Source organism: Thalassophryne amazonica, chromosome 16 (genome assembly GCF_902500255.1).
Source record: "Thalassophryne amazonica chromosome 16, fThaAma1.1, whole genome shotgun sequence".
In the NCBI taxonomy this organism is placed as follows: Eukaryota; Metazoa; Chordata; class Actinopteri; order Batrachoidiformes; family Batrachoididae; genus Thalassophryne; species Thalassophryne amazonica.
In genome coordinates, this window is record NC_047118.1 from 31058172 (window position 1) to 31077687 (window position 19516).

General features: G+C 41.2%; 2 protein-coding genes across 2 annotated transcripts in view; one reads left to right on the plus strand and one right to left on the minus strand.

Moving 5' to 3' along the window:
- The window catches only part of gys1 (glycogen synthase 1 (muscle)), a 50080-nt gene extending 39322 nt beyond the window's left edge, over positions 1 to 10758 (plus strand). The window contains exons 10-16 of the mRNA XM_034190172.1: positions 364 to 423; positions 704 to 896; positions 6625 to 6751; positions 6827 to 6922; positions 7027 to 7190; positions 8592 to 8672; positions 8767 to 10758. Of these exons, the coding sequence (XP_034046063.1) occupies positions 364 to 423; positions 704 to 896; positions 6625 to 6751; positions 6827 to 6922; positions 7027 to 7190; positions 8592 to 8672; positions 8767 to 9012 (967 nt within the window). The 3' untranslated portion in view covers positions 9013 to 10758. The remainder of the gene's footprint in view (positions 1 to 363; positions 424 to 703; positions 897 to 6624; positions 6752 to 6826; positions 6923 to 7026; positions 7191 to 8591; positions 8673 to 8766) is intronic.
- Positions 10199 to 19260, minus strand: aspdh (aspartate dehydrogenase domain containing). Its single transcript, XM_034190174.1, has 7 exons — positions 18648 to 19260; positions 18398 to 18542; positions 18205 to 18289; positions 15146 to 15295; positions 12645 to 12868; positions 12417 to 12556; positions 10199 to 11051 (listed from the first exon to the last, which is right to left on the minus strand). Exons 1-7 carry the CDS (start codon positions 18733 to 18735, stop codon positions 11014 to 11016), a joined length of 870 nt encoding a protein of 289 aa, XP_034046065.1. The 5' UTR covers positions 18736 to 19260; the 3' UTR covers positions 10199 to 11013.
- Positions 19261 to 19516: the final 256 nt, after the last annotated feature.

Consider the following 19516-nt stretch of genomic DNA (forward strand, 5'->3'; position numbering starts at 1 on the left):
GGATTTTGTGGACATTAGAATTTAATATTGAAAAGCCCATTTGATGTACATTTTGCATTATATCTCAATCAAAAGTGCCTCAATCACTCTCATTTGTGACAGTGAGGTGCAAACTGGCGCTCTCAATGAATAGACTGTTTGATCCACACCTGATCACGGATTAAGTAGCTGTTTCATTTTAACATTGAAAAGCCTTTTGATCTATATTTTGTATTACATTTTAGCTTATGAAAAGCCACTTCAGCAGGACTTTAACATTGAAAATTTTTTCCAAGGTAAAAATTTGTGGAATTGGAAACTAGTGTTGGCGGAGGTTTGCGCTGTGCTCTAATTGTTTTAATTTTTTTCCTTCCCCACACACAGGGATACTGCTCACACTGTGAAGGAACGCTTCGGAAAAAAACTTTATGAATCTCTGCTTGGGTATGTTGATCTTGTTCAGTAACGCTCGAAGTTGGGATGAACATAAAAGAATAACAGCTCAGTCTAATGGTATAAACTACCATTGTTATAAACTATGCTAGCTCTACAAAGATGTACTTAAAATGTTGGCGCTATTATGTACAGTATTTTGAATTTTGTGTCACCACTGTCAAAACTTTGATTAATTTCCAAAGAGCTGCGTTAATTTCTTAATACCATTTATGCATGGTACATCAGTTATAAAGTCTAAAAAATAAAATAAAATCTGTTTTTGTTTTAGTGGGCAGCTGCCCGACGTGTCAAAGATGTTGGACAAAGAGGATTTCACCATCATGAAGCGTGCCATCTTTGCAAATCAGAGACAATGTCTGCCTCCTGTCTGCACTCACAACATGCTGGACGACAGCAGTGACCCCATCCTTAACTCTGTCCGTCGCATCGGCCTTTTCAACAGCTCAGCCGACCGCGTCAAGGTGTGTTACATCATCAAACCTATTCGACATAAATTTCCTCAGCAAAGCTTTCAGTCACTTGTTCTGTCCCCATATTATATGTATGTAAGTATATTTACTTGCATTCTTTTGGGAAGTACTGTATTTTCTGGACTATAAATTGCTTCAGAGTATTAGTCTCATCTGTCCAAAAATGCATTATGAAGAGGAAAAATACATATGCAAGGCACTCCATTCTGTCAGTCTCATTTAGTTTTGAAACATGGTGCTACTGCTTCCGATGGCGTTTTAGGCCCACAGAAATTTTTTTTTTTTTTTAGACTTTGAGAATAAAGTCGTAATATTACGAGAATAAAGTCGTAATATTATGAGAATAAAGTCGTCATTTTACGTGAATAAAGTCGTAATATAATATTTGACTTTATTCTCGTAATATTACAACTTTATAATATTACGAGAATAAAGTTGTAATATTATGACTTTATTCTCGTAAAATTCCGACTTTATTCTCGAAGTCTAAAAAAAAATTCAGTGTGGCCCTAAAACTCTGTCGTAACTGCTTCATGCAACAAGCAAAATTAATTTAATTGCCATGTTATTTATTTATAATGCAAACACCACCGTAGCAAGCAGAAGCTAACAAGCTCATTAGTGTTGTACTAATACTAAGCACAAAACTTGAGTAAAATGCCTCTTTTGACCACTGAACAGATTATCGCTGAATGTAAACACTGCGTTAGTGAGAAGAAGCTAACAAGTTAATCGATGTTGTATGAATCATAAAACCCTAGTAAACTGCTTCTTGTTGCCACTGAACATAGGGGAGATAAACATGCAGTGTCATTAAATGTTTGAAAATTCTTTTGTGGAACATTTGTCAGTTATCCTAGCTATCCCTGCTGCTGCTCTTGTTGTCTCACCAAGTCCAAATAAGTGGGGTGCCAATCTATATTCCCTCCTTTTTATTCCAGATCGTGATCTTTCAGTTTTGAGAGGCTGTTTTTATCTCTCAGATCTTTAGGCTTGTTTTCACAATGGTTAGCATCCAGTGTAACGGTGGTGTTTTACTGCCACCTTCTGCTCTGTAGTGGGAATCACAGTTCCTCTTTCAGTAACCAGGAGCAGATAGTCATTTTATTTTTTTTTTCTTCGTATGGACATTGCTTCAGATAGATAGATGTATCTATTGACAGCCTAATACGAGTATTTTTTGTCACTTTCTGTAATGACATTTGATAAACCTTTCTTCATGGTTTGATTTAGAAAAGAATGTTCATTTGCATGTATGGAAATCAAGGGCGTAGGTTTGGTCTCAGCTTTGGTAGGGACAATACCCCCCCGGCCCCCCTGCTCACCACCACCACCCCCTAACCCACTCATACCATTAGACGCACAAGTACAGCATAATACATAACATATGACGACATAATGCTGAATAATTTAACACTTTATTTACAATATTAAGTGTGTAGGCAAACAAACAAATAGCTTAAATAACAAAATTGCACCCAAAATCACGAATCTATTCTATAGGCCTACACCTGAGAGAACAAGACAACAACAAAAAAAATACTTGTGGAGCTAACAAAAAAAAAAAAAAAAAAGTTTTTGCAAACAAGATGTATAATCTATTCTCTTCATCAATAATGCAGTTGTAGGTATCTGGCAACCTAATTTGCCAAAAAAAAAAGGGATTTCCAATGATATATATGGTGTATTACGGTAAACGTAAGCCTGTGATGTCATAACGCAGAGGAAAAACACGGAAGTTTCACACTAGTGCGCCGCTGATTCTCATTACCGTAAGTTCTCATGTAAGCCCTCACTCTGAAAAATTTCAACACTGACAGCAAGCCAAGAACCCGTGCTTTCCAACATTATGCTATATGTTGCATATATTACAGTAAAGTGCGTTCGGTGACTTTTGAAACGAGGAAAAAGTATGAAAAACAGCGCAAAAGTGACAGAAAAGTACAGCGACAGACAGCAAACATAAATGTAGTATTTTTTGAGGAAAAGGCAGGATGTTAGTGTCATTTGTGAAGGTGTGTGCAGTTTATTTTAAGTGTGGCGCACAGCATTGTTCGCAACCCCTCCCCCCCGCCCTTCTTGTTTTTCTGCACCGGAGCAGTGTTGCCAGATATGAAATATGAAACTATCGTACAAAAACCTCAAAATTATCGTGTTTTGGGAGAAATTATCGTACACAAACAAAACGCATACAACGTAGCAATTTTAGCGTTTTTTTTTTAATTTACAAAGAATTTTATGTCACATTTTTAAACAGTAATTATAGTAATGGGGAAACTATGGCACAAAAAGAACGCAAATGCACAAGCAAGACTGTGAAGTAACACAAACGTGTTAATTACCAGACTAGAAAGAGTCGAATTCAACCTCGAGGTCGCTGTCGTCATCCGATGCCATGGCCACTTGTGCAGATTTTGTTGAACACAGAAAAAATGTTGACACCTCCATAAGGAACTTGAACTTTTTTTAAATTTTTCTTGTATATCTCTTTGCGCTTGTGTTTTGTTCGTTTGTTATTGCATTTGTTGAAATACAGTTTCGAAAAAAAAAAAAAAGATGTTGGTTGGGGAATCTTCCTGTCCTGTCCTGCAGAGATTGGATGGGAACTCATTACTTTGTATGAGAGGGGGCGGGCTTTCAAATGACTGTCCCGGCAGCCCAAAGCCAGCAGCAGCCCTGTGTCACACAGTGTGTGTGGTGTGTCTTTGATGCCGCCTGAGTGCAACGCCTGCAAAATGATTCTTGGGTGTCAGAGAGAGATGCGTGTTTGGGCAACCAACTGAAATTATCGTACATATTGGGTTTTTTCCCATTATAGATCGTACATCGTACACAGGGCAAAACTATCGTACAAATACGATAATTATCGTACATCTGGCAACACTGCACCGGAGCCACCCATCCTCTGCGCTCCGGGACCTCCCACTTTACAAATTAAGCACTGCCTGCCACGAGATGCGCTTTGTTTACGTCCATGTGAGAAGAACGTGAGCTAATGAAATTGCAACATGGGTAACCCTGTCACTCTGGCACGTCGAAAACACAAAACGTGACGACTAAAATTATAGTATCGAGTTCGCAAAAAAATAGTGAATGATTTTGTTATATAAACAAAAATGCTAAATATGGGTAGGGACTATTTTGTCATCCCAAAATATTGGTTGTGACTTGTCCCTATGGTCCATATGCAAACCTACGCCCCTGATGGAAATACAAGCTATTTTAAGGATTTTGAGCTTTACTCACTTTTTTTCACTGCTCTTATTTTGAACACAACTGTAGAACTTTTGTCTTCCACATTGGATCACCTGCAAACAAAAACCACTAGACTGGAGTAGAATGCTGCCAGAGTAGGACTCAAACCCAACGCATCAAAAAATGTAAAATCATGCATGAAGCTCAAGAGCATGTTCTGAGAGTGGAACAACAAGCTTCACATACTTGGAACGCACACTTGTAGAAGGATAGAGGAAGTCAATCAATCAATCAATCAACATTTATTTATAAAGCGCTTTACAGCACCGACTGGTGTCCAAAGTGCTTAACATTAAAAACACAAATTTACAAAATAAAACACATATAAAATAAAATTTTAAAACAACACATAAAAAAAAAAAAACCATAAAAATAACAGAACATGTCACCTCCCCACTAAGTGTTAAAAGCCAGTTTAAATAAATAAGTCTTTAACTTAGATTTAAAAAGTGCTAGGTCAGGAATAGTACGTAACTCAAGGGGTAGCTCATTCCACAGTCTGGGGCCAGCTACCGCGAAAGCATGATCACCCCAGCGTTTATATCTTGACCTTGGAACATCTAAGTAAAGCTGGCCAGACGCCCTTAACGTCCTACTGTAGGTGCGCAAAGTTAAAATTTCAGACAAGTAGGGAGGTGCAAGGCCATAAATAGCTTTAAAAACAAACATTAAAATTTTAAAATCAATTCTAAAACGAACTGGAAGCCAGTGGAGTGAGTATAGGATGGGCGCAATATGCTCACGTCTAGAAGTGTTTGTCAAAAGACGAGCAGCAGCATTCTGCACCAACTGGAGACGCGCAAGAGACGACTGATTAATGCCCGCATAAAGTGCATTACAATAATCAAGTCTGGAGCTGATGAAAGCATGAATGGCCGTCTCAAGATCACGTCTACTGAGAAAGTGCTTTATTTTAGCCAAGAGGCGAAGTTGGAAAAAACTAGCTTTGACAACAGAATTTATCTGTTGATCGAACCTCAAACAGCTGTCAAATATCACTCCCAAATTCTTGACAGCTGGTTTTACATAGTTAGCCAAAGCACCAAAATTTGGTGTTACCACATTTGGTATGCCAGTGCGCTCAAACACCATGATCTCAGTTTTACCATCATTCAGGTAAAGGAAGTTTCGGGACAGCCACTGCTTTACATCACGAATACAATTAAATAATGATGACAAAGCATCACTCCCATTAGTCCTCACAGGCAGATAGATTTGCAGATCATCTGCATAACAATGAAAGGACAAATTGTGCTGGGTTATAATTGACCCCAATGGCAGAATGTACAAAGAAAATAGAATCGGCCCAAGGACAGATCCCTGCGGCACTCCACAGCACAGAGGAGCAGTTGATGAGGAAAGGTCCCCAATCATGACAGAAAAGCTCCTTTCAGCCAAATATGATCTAAACCACTCAAGTGCAATACCATGAATGCCAATAAAATGTTCCAACCGGGAAACAAGTACTGTGTGATCCACAGTATCAAAGGCTGCTGTGAGGTCCAACAGAACCAGCACAGCAGGATTCCCTGCATCCACCGACAGAGTAATATCATTATGAACTTTTAAAAGTGCTGACTCAGTGCTGTGTCACGATCTAAACCCAGACTGGAATTTTTCAAGGATGAGATTGTCTTCTAAAAATGATTGTAACTGTAAAAAGACAACCTTTTCTAAAACCTTAGATAGAAATGGCAGATGAGAGACAGGTCTAAAATTGGATAAAACTGATGAGTCCAGGTGAGGTTTTTTAAGAAGAGGTCGAACCACAGCATGTTTAAAAGCAGCTGGAACAGACCCTGATCTAAGGCAAGCATTGATAAAAGTTAGGAGACCCGCCCCAACAGTATTAAAAGCCTCCTTCAGCACCTTAGCTGGAACAACATCAAAAGGAGAACTTGTAGATTTTATGTGTTTTACAACATCAGCGAGAGATGCAAAAGAAATGGGCTCAAACTGTTCGAGCACAGCAGAATGTGCACGAGGAGCAGACAACTCAACATTACTGACTGATGAAACCTTATCAATAAAAAACTGAAGAAACTCCTCACAGGTTGTGGTTGTAACATCCAACAAAACAGAGGTGTGTGGATTTACAACTGAGGAAGTAGCGTAGATATAGTGCAGCTTCCAGAAAACTTTCAACGGTGTGCCTGGAATTCCTGGTAAAAACTTCCACAGCCAAAAGTGGAGTGTTCAAGCCTTACGTGCCTCCTGGTGTGCAGAAACTGGAGAATGCATTATGACAAAAGCCTTTATATTCCGTGTGTGCATGTGCCTGTGTGTTACGACAACACAAATAGAATGATGTACATAAATGGGTTATTTTATATAAGTTTTTCCCAGCAGCCATACCAAGTCATCTTTGAGACACTTCATACATTATTTGCAATGTCTTTGAGAACTACTGGTGTACATATTCAAACATCTGGCTGTGATAATGAATAGATTTTCCATCCATTAGATTATTTTCCATCCGGAGTTCCTCTCATCCACCTCTCCTCTGCTTCCAATGGATTATGAGGAGTTTGTAAGAGGTTGCCACCTTGGTGTCTTCCCCTCTTACTATGAACCTTGGGGATACACACCAGGTACGACTGGCACACTGTGTGGGCGTGTGTGTATCATTTGAAGTCCTAACCAGGTTTTGCTGTTTGTTTCATCAGCCGAGTGCACGGTCATGGGAATCCCATCAATCTCGACTAACCTATCAGGCTTTGGCTGTTTCATGGAGGAACACATTGCAGACCCTACAGCATATGGTGTGCCTCTTTATGCAGTTTCCATCCCGCCAAAAGTTGTTCTTTACAAATACAAATGAAAGTGATAATTGTTGATGCCTACTCTCCCATCAAACAATTTCCAGGTATTTACATCCTGGACCGGCGGTTTCGTGGTGTTGATGATTCATGCAGCCAGCTTACTTCCTTCCTGTTCCAGTTTTGCAAGCAGAGTCGGCGTCAGCGGATCATCCAGAGAAACCGGACTGAGCGCCTGAGCGATCTCTTGGACTGGAGATACCTTGGCAGAGTGAGATTTACAGCCACATGACTAAATTGTGTGGTACAGTGCTTCCGGAAAGTATTCACAGCATTTCACTCTTTCCACATTTGGTTATGTTACAAACTTATTCAAAAATGGGGAAAATTATTTTTTTCTCTCAATTCTACTCACAACACCCCATAATGACAACATGAAAAGTTTTTTTATTAAAAATAAAAAACTAAGAAATCACATGTACATAAGTATTCACACCTTTTGCTCAATACTTTGTTGATGCACCTTTGGCAGCAATTACAGCCTCATGTCTTCCTGAATATGATGCCATAAACTTGGTGCACCTATCTTTGGGCAGTTTTGCCCTATTCCTCTTTGCAGAACCTCTCAAGCTCCATCAGGTTGGGAATGTCGGTGCACAGCCATTTTCAGATGTTCAGTTGGAACATTTCTGGGGTCTGGGCTCTGGCTGGGCCACTCAAGGACATTCACAGAGTTGTCCTGAAGCCACTCCTTTGATATCTTGGCTGTGTGTTTAGGGCCATTGTCCTGGTGAAAGATGAACAGTCACCTCAATCTCATGGTCTGGGAGTCCTTCAGGTGCCTATTTGTCAAACTCCAGGTGGGCTGCCATGTGCCTTTTACTAAGGGGTGGCTTCCATCTGACCACTCTACCACAGGCCTGATTGGTGGATTGCTGTAGAGATGGTTGTCCTTCTGGAAGGTTCTCCTCTCTCCACAGAGGAATGCTGGAGTTCTGACACAGTGATCAGCAGGTTCTTGGTCACCTCCCTAATTCTCCCTGATTACTCAGTTTAGACGGGCAGCCAGCTCTAGGAAGTCCTGGTAGATCTGAACTTCTTCCATTTATGGATGATGGAGGCCACTGTGTTCATTAGGACCTTCAAAGCAGCAGAAACGTTTCTGTACCCTTCCCTAGATTTGTGCCTTGAGACAATCCTGCTTCGGAGGTCTACAGACAATTTCTTTGACTTCATGCTTGGTTTGTGCTCTGACATGTACTGTCAACTGTGGGACCTTATATGTAGACAGGTTTGTGTCTTTCCAAATCATGCCCACTCAACTTAATTTATCCCAGGTGGACTCCAATTAATGTGTAGAAACATCTCAAGGATGATCAGTGGAAACAAGATGCACCTGAGCTCAATTTTGAGCTTCATCACAAAGGCTGTGACTATTTATGTACATGATTTGTTAATTTTTAATAAATATGCAAAAATATATATAAAAAAAAAAGTTTCACACATCGTCATTATGGGGTATTGTGTGTGGAATTTTGAGGGGGGAAAATGAATTTCATTCATTTTGGAATAAGGCTGTAACATAAAATGTGGAATTTGTGAAGCGGTGTGAATACTTTCTGGAAGCACTGTAACTTTGAACAGAAGTAATGTTTCTTTTGTTCTGTGTTAGTATTATATAGCTGCTCGTCACATGGCCTTGGCTAAAGCTTTTCCTGATGCTTTCATATACGTACCACATGAGACCACCCCAGTAAGTTGACTTGAGTTTGAGAGTGAGAAAGCATTTATATTTCATGTTTTGTTGCCTAACAGATAATCTGATGAATTTTGATTCTCATCCTCAGACTTCAGGTTTCCGTTACCCCCGACCAGCCTCCGTGCCGCCATCTCCGGCATTGTCTCGTCACTCATCGCCCCGCCACAGTGAAGGTGAGGACAACGATGATGAAGAACGCTACGATGAGGATGTGGAGGCAGAAAAGGACAGAGTGAACATCCGTCAGCCGTACGCCCCCCCAATCAAAAACAAGAATCCTGCTGCTCATGAGTCTAATGGGAATGGTGACAGTGTTACAAGTGACAAAAACTGACACAGATGCATAAACGTACAGTACACGCTAAACCTCGCTAGCACAAAGTTTACAGTTAAAAAGCTGCCTAGGTACTGAACGTGCTCACTTTAAGAATAAGTGCAGCTGTGCGACTGCAAACAGTGACATTGTTATAATGGCTTTGGTTGAAAATTGTATCACTGTGTCTTCCCAAACTGTGTTCCTCAGATGTAAAAAAAAAAAAAAAAAAAAAAAAAAATGGAAAAAAGTATTTGAACTGCTCTTGGCATATTTTCACTTTGTTTTGTGGATTAAATGTAGAAGACCACTCGTGTAGGAAAAAGAAAATCACAACTGCTGGATTACATTTAGTACTAACACTGTACAATTTGGGTGTAACTCACTAAAATCACTTATGGAAGCTTATTAGGAATTTGTGAAATTGCTTATGTACTTTATTAAAACAGACAAATCATTTGTTAAGCTTTTCCCCTGTAAACCATGTTGCAGTAGTGGAATCGCAAAAAGCAGTTGTATGTGTCACTGATGATGACATCTGCAGTGAAGGCGACCAAACGATAGCTTTGATAAATGCTTATCTGCTAATTGAAAAGTAAACTGTGATCATGCTAAACTGATAAATCACTCTGTTTAACTGAAGCTTTCAAATTTTATTATGTGAAATTAGCGTTTTGTGTTTTTTTTGGTGTTTTTTTTTGTTTGTTTTGTTTTGTTTTTTGGCTCTGCAACCTGGAAAAAAGCCCATAAAAGCTCAATTTTTGAGGTAGTGCAGTATAAACCTCATGGTTTCCAAACAGGTTCAGCATGCCAGGATCAGTCATTAATCAAGATGTCCATAAATAATTAAATGAACAAATGAAATGGACAGTTTATAGTTTATTTGCATTATAGAACACATTAAATTAATAAAATATTAAGAAATAAAAATACACAGGTAAAATTTCAATCGGTTGAGGTGATGCTCATTGCCTTTACGCGATGTCCATTTCTCTAATGGGATAAGCGCTAATGGGAACAAATGTGTGATTTTTAGGGTTTGCAAACATTTTTTTGACTGAAGCTTTATTTTAAAAAAAAAGATCACTTAAAGATAGCAGAACTAAATTTAGTGGAACTAATTGGTCTGCTACTTTCATGGTAGTCTGAAAAGCTAATCCATTAAGGAAAAAGCATTGCTAATTAACTTATTTCCACTTTTTTTTAAATGCATATACTTTGTGCATTAAATTTTACAAAATAAGATCAATCAAGCTGTGAGGTGATGAGCTGAACTGTCCCACCAGTGCAAAGCTGGTGGTGTTTTAACTTTAAGATGTTTTATTTCAAATGCCTTCTTTACCATAAAATTCATCAGAGTAAAAATAAAAATGTAGAACCTACAGAACCAGCCAGAAAATACATTAAAAGCACTTTGTTCTCCAGCGTTGATAAAAGTGGCATTTCCTCTGAGTTATTTCTGCGCCTTACTGTATCGCCGCCTTTGTGGCAAATTCTGAGAAGATGTGACCCTCCCGTTTGGGGATGATTGTTCCTGGGACTGCCTGTTACTGCAAGTATTTATTTGTGAAAGAAATGAGAAAGATGAATGGAGATGGGACTGATATGTTTTCAGGTGAATGGGGGGAAGGAGGTAAAGTAGGTCTGATGTTATGGAGGGGGAAAAAGGTTTTAAAATGTGAACTTGGTGCACCCTGTGTAACATTTCAACTGTTTGAATCTTTGCACCAGATGAACTTGTAATAAAGTTTAATATGGATACCTGAATGTGGTAACAGATAACTGGCTCATCTTCTGTTTAATGAGGGTTTATTGAGAAAAAACGTCTTTATTTGGTGTCGGTAGCATACTGATCTACAAAACCACAACTGATTTGTCCTCGTCTGGTGGTGTAGTTTAACATCACCTATGTAATTCATTCATTTCCTATACCAGCTTACTCCAATCAAAGGTCACGGGGTGGAGCCTATCCCACCAGTCACAGGACGTGAGGATGCAAGTCTCTTGCAGGGTTCATCGGTGTCAACACAAGTATATTCTGGCCCCATGACCTTTGCAAACTGGAAGAGAGAGAGAAATAACAAATGTGAAGGTTAATTGATGTCACTTAATTGTTCCACTTGGCTCCAAACATTAAAGCTACAATGTGTAGGATTTATTCGCAGAAATTTAATATGGAGTTACTTGGTGTATAAATTACTTCCAACAATGAGTCGGTGTGTTTTCAGATGAGAATGAGATCTTCATATCTACACAGGAACAAGCCCCCTCATGAAGGCCGCCATATTTACACAATAACCCAAAAGTGACATACATGCATCCCCTGCCTTTCACGTTCTGTTGCGTGACCAAAAGACTAAAGGAAAACTACACAAATCAGTGGTTGCACCCCAATGCACTACTGGTTGCTAGTAGAGAAGCTTGAAACAAACAGAGCAATGTAGTGTATTCTATCAGGAAAACGTCAGGAAAACTGTAACGAACACTACATAGGTGAGACTAAGCAACCTTTACACAAAAGGCTATACCAGCACGGCAGTAAGGGCACAAGTGGACCTCGGTCTGCAGTTCATCTCCACCTTAAAGACACTAACCACACGTTTGAGGACAAGGAAGTTAAAATCTTAGCCAGAGAGAAGAAATGGTTTGAGAGAGGGGTGAAAGAGGCATTCTATGTGAAACGGTTGAAACCCAGCCTTAACTGGGGAGGGAGTCTGAGACACGCTTTGTCCCCTGTTTACAATGGGGTACTCAGATCAAAGCAGTTTCAGTCTTTTGTTCATGATAATGAGTCATTCACGCCATCAGGAGAGGCGTCAGTCCCATCGTTAGGAGAGACAGCTACCCTGTCATTAGGAGGGTGCTAACTAGAGCACAATAGGTGCTAATTAAAGCAATTGTTTAGTCACTAGCCAATAGCAGTCTGCCTCTTGGTAGGAGGCGTCTGGTTAGGTTTAAAACTCCAGCTTTTGTGGCTTCTGTTTGTTCTTCTCGACAAGGGTCAGACAGAAGTCAGACTACCAGAGCAAGAATTTTAGCTGAGGAAGCTTCTGCGATTTGAAGTGAAACGTCCTCGCGTCAAGCAACCCAGTTCAGTTGAAGATTCAAGCTTCTCTACTATGGAAACCACCTGGACAACTGAGAGGCTACACAGAAATACTGGTTGCTAGTGGAGGCTAACAAGTTTGTGAACACTCATCTTTGTCAAATGGAGAGGCATAAGTGTTGCTTTTCACGAGAGAAAGCAAAGGAGCATGAATTCCCATCCCCCCCCCCCAAAAAAAACAAAGTGAGGGGAAACGATCATAACTGGTGATGGCATGATGCAATCTGCAACCTCACCAGGAGATGGCACTAAATCCTACACACTAGTTTTAAAACTTAAAAAAAAAGTGGAATTTTAGTTTTGGGGGACAAGAACGTGCCTAGTAAACTATTCCAGAAGGAGCCATATGTGGCGATTCCAGTTACAGCTCCGAGTTTGGCTGGATTCCGCCTTACTGTGTGCACAGAAAAGCCATCGGGTCCTGTCACCTCCACCTCTACCACATGGTAGTCTCTTAACCTGGAACAGGTAGAGATACAAAGTTTGACAGTTCGGCAGTTTATGCATAGGTGTGATTAGGTGTGTGGGATTTCACGGGGAAACTCACCTTGTATCGGACACGATCTCTCCCTGAACACCAGAGAAGCCGAGTGTCCCTGCTGCTATTGCTGCTGCTGCCATAGTGTTAATGTTGTTCGGTGCCAAAGGACACAATTCTGCCACAGAACCTCTGAGTATAACACGCCTACCCTCTCCTTCTGACCAGTCACTGAGAACGTCTCCTGGCAGCCGGAAGCAGGATGGATGCTTGGCCATTCTTATAAACAAAGCCTGAAAATAAGCCAATAAAAAGCTGCAACACAACACAGTGACGTTTATGTGAGTCTGAAATAGTGAGTCAGCCCTATTGCTGTGCCACTTTGGAGCATTTTGAGGTGTACTTTTTTAGGAAAGGTGCTCTGTAAATGGGTATACTACTGGAACTGTTGTGTGTGGGCCGCCAGAAGAGGAGGTACTGCTGGCCCACCAACAGAGGGCGCCCTGCCTGAAGTGCGGGCTTCAGGCACGAGAGGGCGCTGCCGCCATGGACACAGCCGGGGGTGACAGCTGTCACTCATTACCTCTTGACAGCTGTCACCCATCTACTCAACGTCCTCTCACTCCATAAAGACCAGACGTCATCTCCACCTCGTTGCCGAGATATCATACTTCATTGGAGGTAATATCCTCAGCCATTTGTGCTTACTTATAAGCTGTATATTGTGAGTGTTTGCAGGAGTACCGGTCCTTTTTGTGGATGCTGTGCAGGACGGCACTCTTTTTCCTCTGAGGGATCGCTGCAACATATTGAGTGAGAGGTGGAGGTGGCATTCCCACCGCTGTTGTTACTGGGTGTACACACACCCACACTTGACTGTCTTTGTTCTTCGCCAGCAGTACCAGATCCGACAGTCGGGGACGGTGATCACCTGGGAATTCGGGACTTGGCGGCTCCAGTATTCACCAGGTTCTGTGGCTGGCGGAAATCGTGTGGTTCCGGCTCTTCTCAGGACAGACGTCTTCTATCCTCGAGCCTGCCCACACGTCACCTTTGTGGATTGACTGTAATGATATTCTGAGATTGTCTGTATGTTCGTTGTGCACAATTCACAACATTAAATTGTTATATTTTGGCTCATCTATTGACCGTTCATTTGCGCCCCCTGTTGTGGGTCCGTGTCACTACACTTTCCCAACAGGAACTGTGATAATCTCAATGTTGATATGTGCAATCAGTTAAACGGTGTAAATGATCAAACTAGGGTTCATGTACAAATTTCCAAAAGAGCTGAGCGGGTGCAGACATTAAATCTTTCTGTCTGCTGATCCAGGCATGGCCCCACTACAAATTTCACTTAGGAAGTGGGTGGTAAGTCACTGCACCTCTTGTTGAATGCCTTAACTGTAGCATGCAGTGCCTGTTCAGTGTCAAAAACCTCTACGTTCATGTGTATTTGCATTGTAAATTTTCAAAAGATGTGTTTATGACTTTGAAAATGAATTGCTGTAGTTGTGACTGTGGGGTTTCCTCGTAGACAGACTCTTTGGATTTTAACTTTCAAAGGACCGAGTGGGGTCATTTATGACCCCACCTGCATTTTATATGCAAATATATGTATGCTTTTTAGCATAACATGCTTTGATTTTATTGTGATGTTTCATTCTCATCACTATACTGTAGTATTTACAGTGAATATTGGCAAACAGCAAGATTTACTGCTGTAGAGGATAAAGGTCAAAATATGGAACTAGAATTGCCCATGTGAGCTCAAATTTGGGTTCAAGGCAATTGGGGTCAAAGGTCAAAATTTTGATTTATGTGTTTGTTGTCCTACTCCTGCGTGGTCCTTGGGATGATTTCCATTAAACTTGATATGCGCATGGCAGCCAATTCCAGATTTGGTCTTAAAGGGTTTGCTTTGGCAAAAGTCAAGGTAATTGGAGCTAAAGGTAAAATCTTTTTATTTACACCAGACTTGACACACATATGGAGATGAGTCATGGAATACCCTAACAAGGTAAAATTTTCCAAAGGTCAATCATTGGACCCCCCATGTCCTTTTGCTGATTTCTATGAAACTTTAAAAGTAAAGGCCAAGGAATTTGATTTTAACCCAATCTGGATCAAATGTGGCACTCAGGTCTTTTCAAGAATTCCCCGGCAAGGTCAGCTAGACGTCAGATATTTGGGTGAAGGTCAACATCATTGGGAGTCACATGTCAGATTGTTGTAGCGGTTACTTTCTTCATGCCCATGAGTGCTGCTACCTAGTTCTTTAGAAACTATCCTAGAAATTTTGTGAAAATAATGATAAAAGTAAGGTGTGACAAAGGAGCAGTGCTCCAAACATCCTCTTAGCAGAAAGGTGCTGATTATGTTGTTGCATGATTCCTGTAAGACATCCTCTTAACTTTAAAAAATTGCAGCTATTTCTTGAAAGTTTGCCTGGAAAATGACTTTTTAAGCAAACTGAAAATAAAATGCAGACACATATTATCTAAAACCTGTCTGGTGGAGGCAACGGTTGCTGCTCATCCATGTCTCCTGCAGTGACTTCAAAATCCTACCTTCAAGCCTCCACTATCATTGAGCCTCTGGATGTCCTGGCCTCCCCATAATGCACCACTGGGGATGTAGAGCGTCCGACCATACTGCTGAGCAGCCTGACGCAACTGCTGGTTGAGGTCAGGATCAGAGAGGGCGGAAGGAGATCCCACCTGACAGGAGTTAGGACATAACGTAACGTTTTAGACCAACATGTAGAAATGGAAGTAAGTGCTATACAAGTCCTGAGGTCAGTCAGGTTGGTGCTTATCCCCAGATGCTGCAGCATGAAGGGAATGAGAGTCTACAACTCCACCTGGATGGGACACCGGTACATCTCAAATTAATTCCCCAACCAAGACTTGTACCCAGTTTACAGATGGGTGGACTGGGATGAAGTGTCTTGTCCAAAGAGATGGGCAGGCTGGAACACACACCTGAGATCAAACCCCAGTCTACGAGGTCTATTAGAAAAGTATCCGACCTTATTATTTTTTTCAAAAACCATATGGATTTGAATCACTTGTGATTACATCAGACATGCTTGAACCCTCGTGGGCATGCAAGAGTTTTTTCACGCCTGTCGGTTACATCATTCGCCTGTGGGCAGTCTTTGAGTGAGGAGTCGCCCACCCTCTCGTCGATTTTTTCATTGTTTAGGAATGGCTCAGAGACTGCTGCTTTGTTTGATCAAATTTTTTCAAAACAGTAAGGCACAACTGAGTGGACACCATTCAATAAATTCAGCTGGTTTACGGTAAAAATTTTAACGGCTGATGAGAGATTTTGGTCTGGTAGTGTCGCTTTAAGGACGGCCCACGGTGCCTGACGGCGATCTGTGCTTCGAGGCGGCAGCATCTCGCCGTTTCACGTTGAAAACTTCCACATTTCAGGCTCTGTTGACCCAGTAAGTCATCAGAGAACAGAGAACTTTCAGAAGAAGTCGGCATGAGGAGTTTATTCGGACATTCCATTGTTAACGGACATTTTGTAATGAAAGAACATGCGGGCAGAGTCGCATGTCGGGCCGGACCCAACCGCGGGGGGTCGCGACAGGAAAAACACCTCCGTTGGAAACCTTAACGGGCAAGTTGGAACATGCCCAAGCTGTTAAACAATTTCTCAGTTACTCACTTGTTGAAAGCCATCAAAAGCCGCCTGAATTTTACAAATGGTTTTCAACACGGAGGTGTTTTTCCTGTCGCGGCGCACACAGATTTGCCAAGTCATCACGGAAACAACTCGGCGAATTTGCGCGCACGTCTTTCATTAAAAAATGTCCTTAAACAGTGGAATGTCCGCATGAAGTCCTCATGCTGGACTCTTCTGAATCTTCTCTGTTCTCTCACGACGTCCTGGGTGAATTAAGCCTTAAATTAGAATGTTTTCAGGTCAAAACAGGCCGACGACGGCGCCTGGAAGCGCTGCGCGACGTCCCGCACCGTGGGAAGTCCTTACAGCGACAGAAACACCCCATAATCTCTCATCAGCCGTTAAACTTTTCACCTAAAAAACCAGCTTAATTTCTCGAATAGTATCCACTCGGATATTCCTCACAGGTCCAGAAAAATTTTTGATAAAGCAACGCGCGCCGTCTCGAGCAGCGTGTGAAACAAAGGAATTCAGCCGAGAGGGCGGGACCACATCTCACTCAAGGCCTGCCCACAGGGAAACGACGTCACTGACGCGTGAAAAAAACACACATGCGCACGAGGGTTCAAGGATGATTGGTGTAATCACACGTCATTCAAATCCATATAGTTTTTTTAAAAAATAAAAAGGTAGGATACTTTTCTGATAGACCTCGTATAGGTTGGGAGTCCAACTCCTATCGCACAGAGCAGCCTGATCTGCTAACATCTTCTCAGCAAGAAAAAGACAAATTGTCACCTCTTAGACACATTTGGGGCTAATGTGAGTCATCATTAGCAGTTATGGCTCAGTAACAGAACTCAAAAGTTGACAGAAGTCTGTTAAATATGCGCCTGTCTCTGCCAAAATACACTCTGGGGTATAAAATAACCCAGGCTGGAGTAAATTTGGGGCTGTACCAGAATACACCCCTTTAATCCCCCTTATGTTTTATATAAATATGGTTGAATTTCAGTGCAAAGAAGGTTTTTTAAATCTGAATTTTCAAAAATAACAAAGTCAAATATCAAAGTCCTCATTTTTACAGACTTGATGGGATGAAAAAAGCACAATTTCATTTGTTTCTTTCAGGATGCTAAAAAGTTTTGATTCAGAGATCACAATGGAATTCTGTGGAGAGATGATTCTTGGCTGAACAAAAAGTTGCAAAAATTTTGCCAGTGAACCAAATCCCCTTCACATATTTACCCTGCACACTGGAGAAACAGGGTATTGTAATCGGTCGTGTGTGTGTGTGTGTGTGTGTGTGTGTGTGTGTGTGTGTGTGTGTGTGTGTGTGTGTGTGTGTGTGAGCAAGATAACTAAAAAACAGCCAGATGGATTTTTACCAAGCTTGGTGGGAAATATTGCTTGGATCTTGAGATGATTAACTTTTGGACATGATCGGACTAAGGTCAAGGTCATAAGGTCAGGATTTTCTGTTGTATTTCCGACACCAATAGGGACAGAGAAATGATCTAAAGCAAAATATTTGTGACTGATTGGTATAGATGATGTCATTGTGAAGTCCCAAAAGGAAGTCATGTTTGTTCAGAGCTTGCAGAGTTTGTGAAGGTGGGTTCTCAAATTGCCCAGCAAGGTCACATTTACCAAAGGTCAATCAATGGGGTCATTGTCTGTCTGTTGGCCTACTCCTCTCAGGTCCTTTTACTGATTTACACCATACTTGGTATATCAATGAAAGTTGACCCCAAAATTACTCTTCGGCAAAGATCAAGGTCAATGAATTTGATTTTCAACCTGCTTTGGACTAAACGTGGCACACCCTTAGGTAGATTCCAGAACTGCCCTGGTAAGGTCAGACAGGGGTCAATCATTTGATTGGAAATCAAGGGAATTTGGGTCAAATGTCAGATTACTGTAGCCCTTACTGTTTTCATGTCCCTGCAATGGACTATTACAAACATTCACACAAATAGAGGAATCTCACCATGAAATGAGACTGAGACAGAAAGTGACACCCAAAGTCCTTCACCATCTGAGGATGACACACCTCAACGATGACATCACAGCACCTACAGAATACAGCCATTATCAAAATGTATAAGCATGTCATGGAGCATAAAGTGCACTGAGATAATACAAGATTGTGCATGTGAGTTCTCGAGCACGTGTGTTTGCACCTGTCTGCAAAGGATGACAGGTCACAGAGTATGAGATCATCAGGGACTAAACCTTTCAACTTGTCTGAATTTCTGTTCCAAACGAATGCCAGAGTTAATCCGAGAACAGCTCCCTCGTTCAGGATCCTCTGGACCAGATACTGGCCTGCAAACGCACAGAAAGAAGGTAAAAAATCCACACGTAGATCCACTTCAGTTGGGCTTTTGTTGGTTGTTGATCAGATGTGAGGAAAAGAATTTGTGTGTAAACCTAAGTGCCCATATCCAACAACTCCAATCCTTAGGGAGGATGAAGTACTCGAACTCATGTCCTGTGCAAAGAGACCAAACACAAACATTGCAGAGCAACTAAAAACACACACACACACTTATGTTTTGATCTGACTGCATATCTGTGTTGCTTTGTCTTGTCTTCAACACCTACATTTATTGCTTAACTCACCCGATACTCCGGCAGTAATCCAGAGCTGTGTCTCCCAACAAACAGCACAACTACCAGCCCACTGCGCTCAGTCACAGACACGCACAGGACAAAGTGTAGGCCCGAGTTAATCATTGTTGCTTTCCATATCCGCGGAGTTAATACTAATCTCCTCCATTATTGCCAATGGTTCACAAAGCATTCAAAATCTGGTGTAAAGTACATTAAAATGTTCCCCCTAACAGCCGAAGAAATGGGTTCCTACCTACGTTTTTTGTGATTAACCATTAGAAAATCATAAAACCATTAAAAAATTAGTGAATAATTTTTTTAAAAAGTTATTGTTGTTAGTGGTGTTGAGAAGCATTTTGTGATGCCTGCAGTACTGGGTCGTAGTACCCGTAGCCATGAAGACGGTAAAAGTCATGACAATGTGATATTTGACCCCAATGACCTTGACCTCCTTTGACCTTTGCTAACCTTGCCTGGGCAGTTCCTGAATCCATCTAAGTGTGTGCTACAACCTGTCATAAAGAAAAAAAAAAAAAAAAAAAAAAAAAAAAAAATCACATTCCTTGACCTTTACCAAAAACGAATTTTTGGCTCAGGCTTCACTGACACACTAAATTTGGTAGAAATCAGCAAAAGGACCTGGGACTAGACCAGAAAACAGACTGGCAGACATGACCTTCACTCCA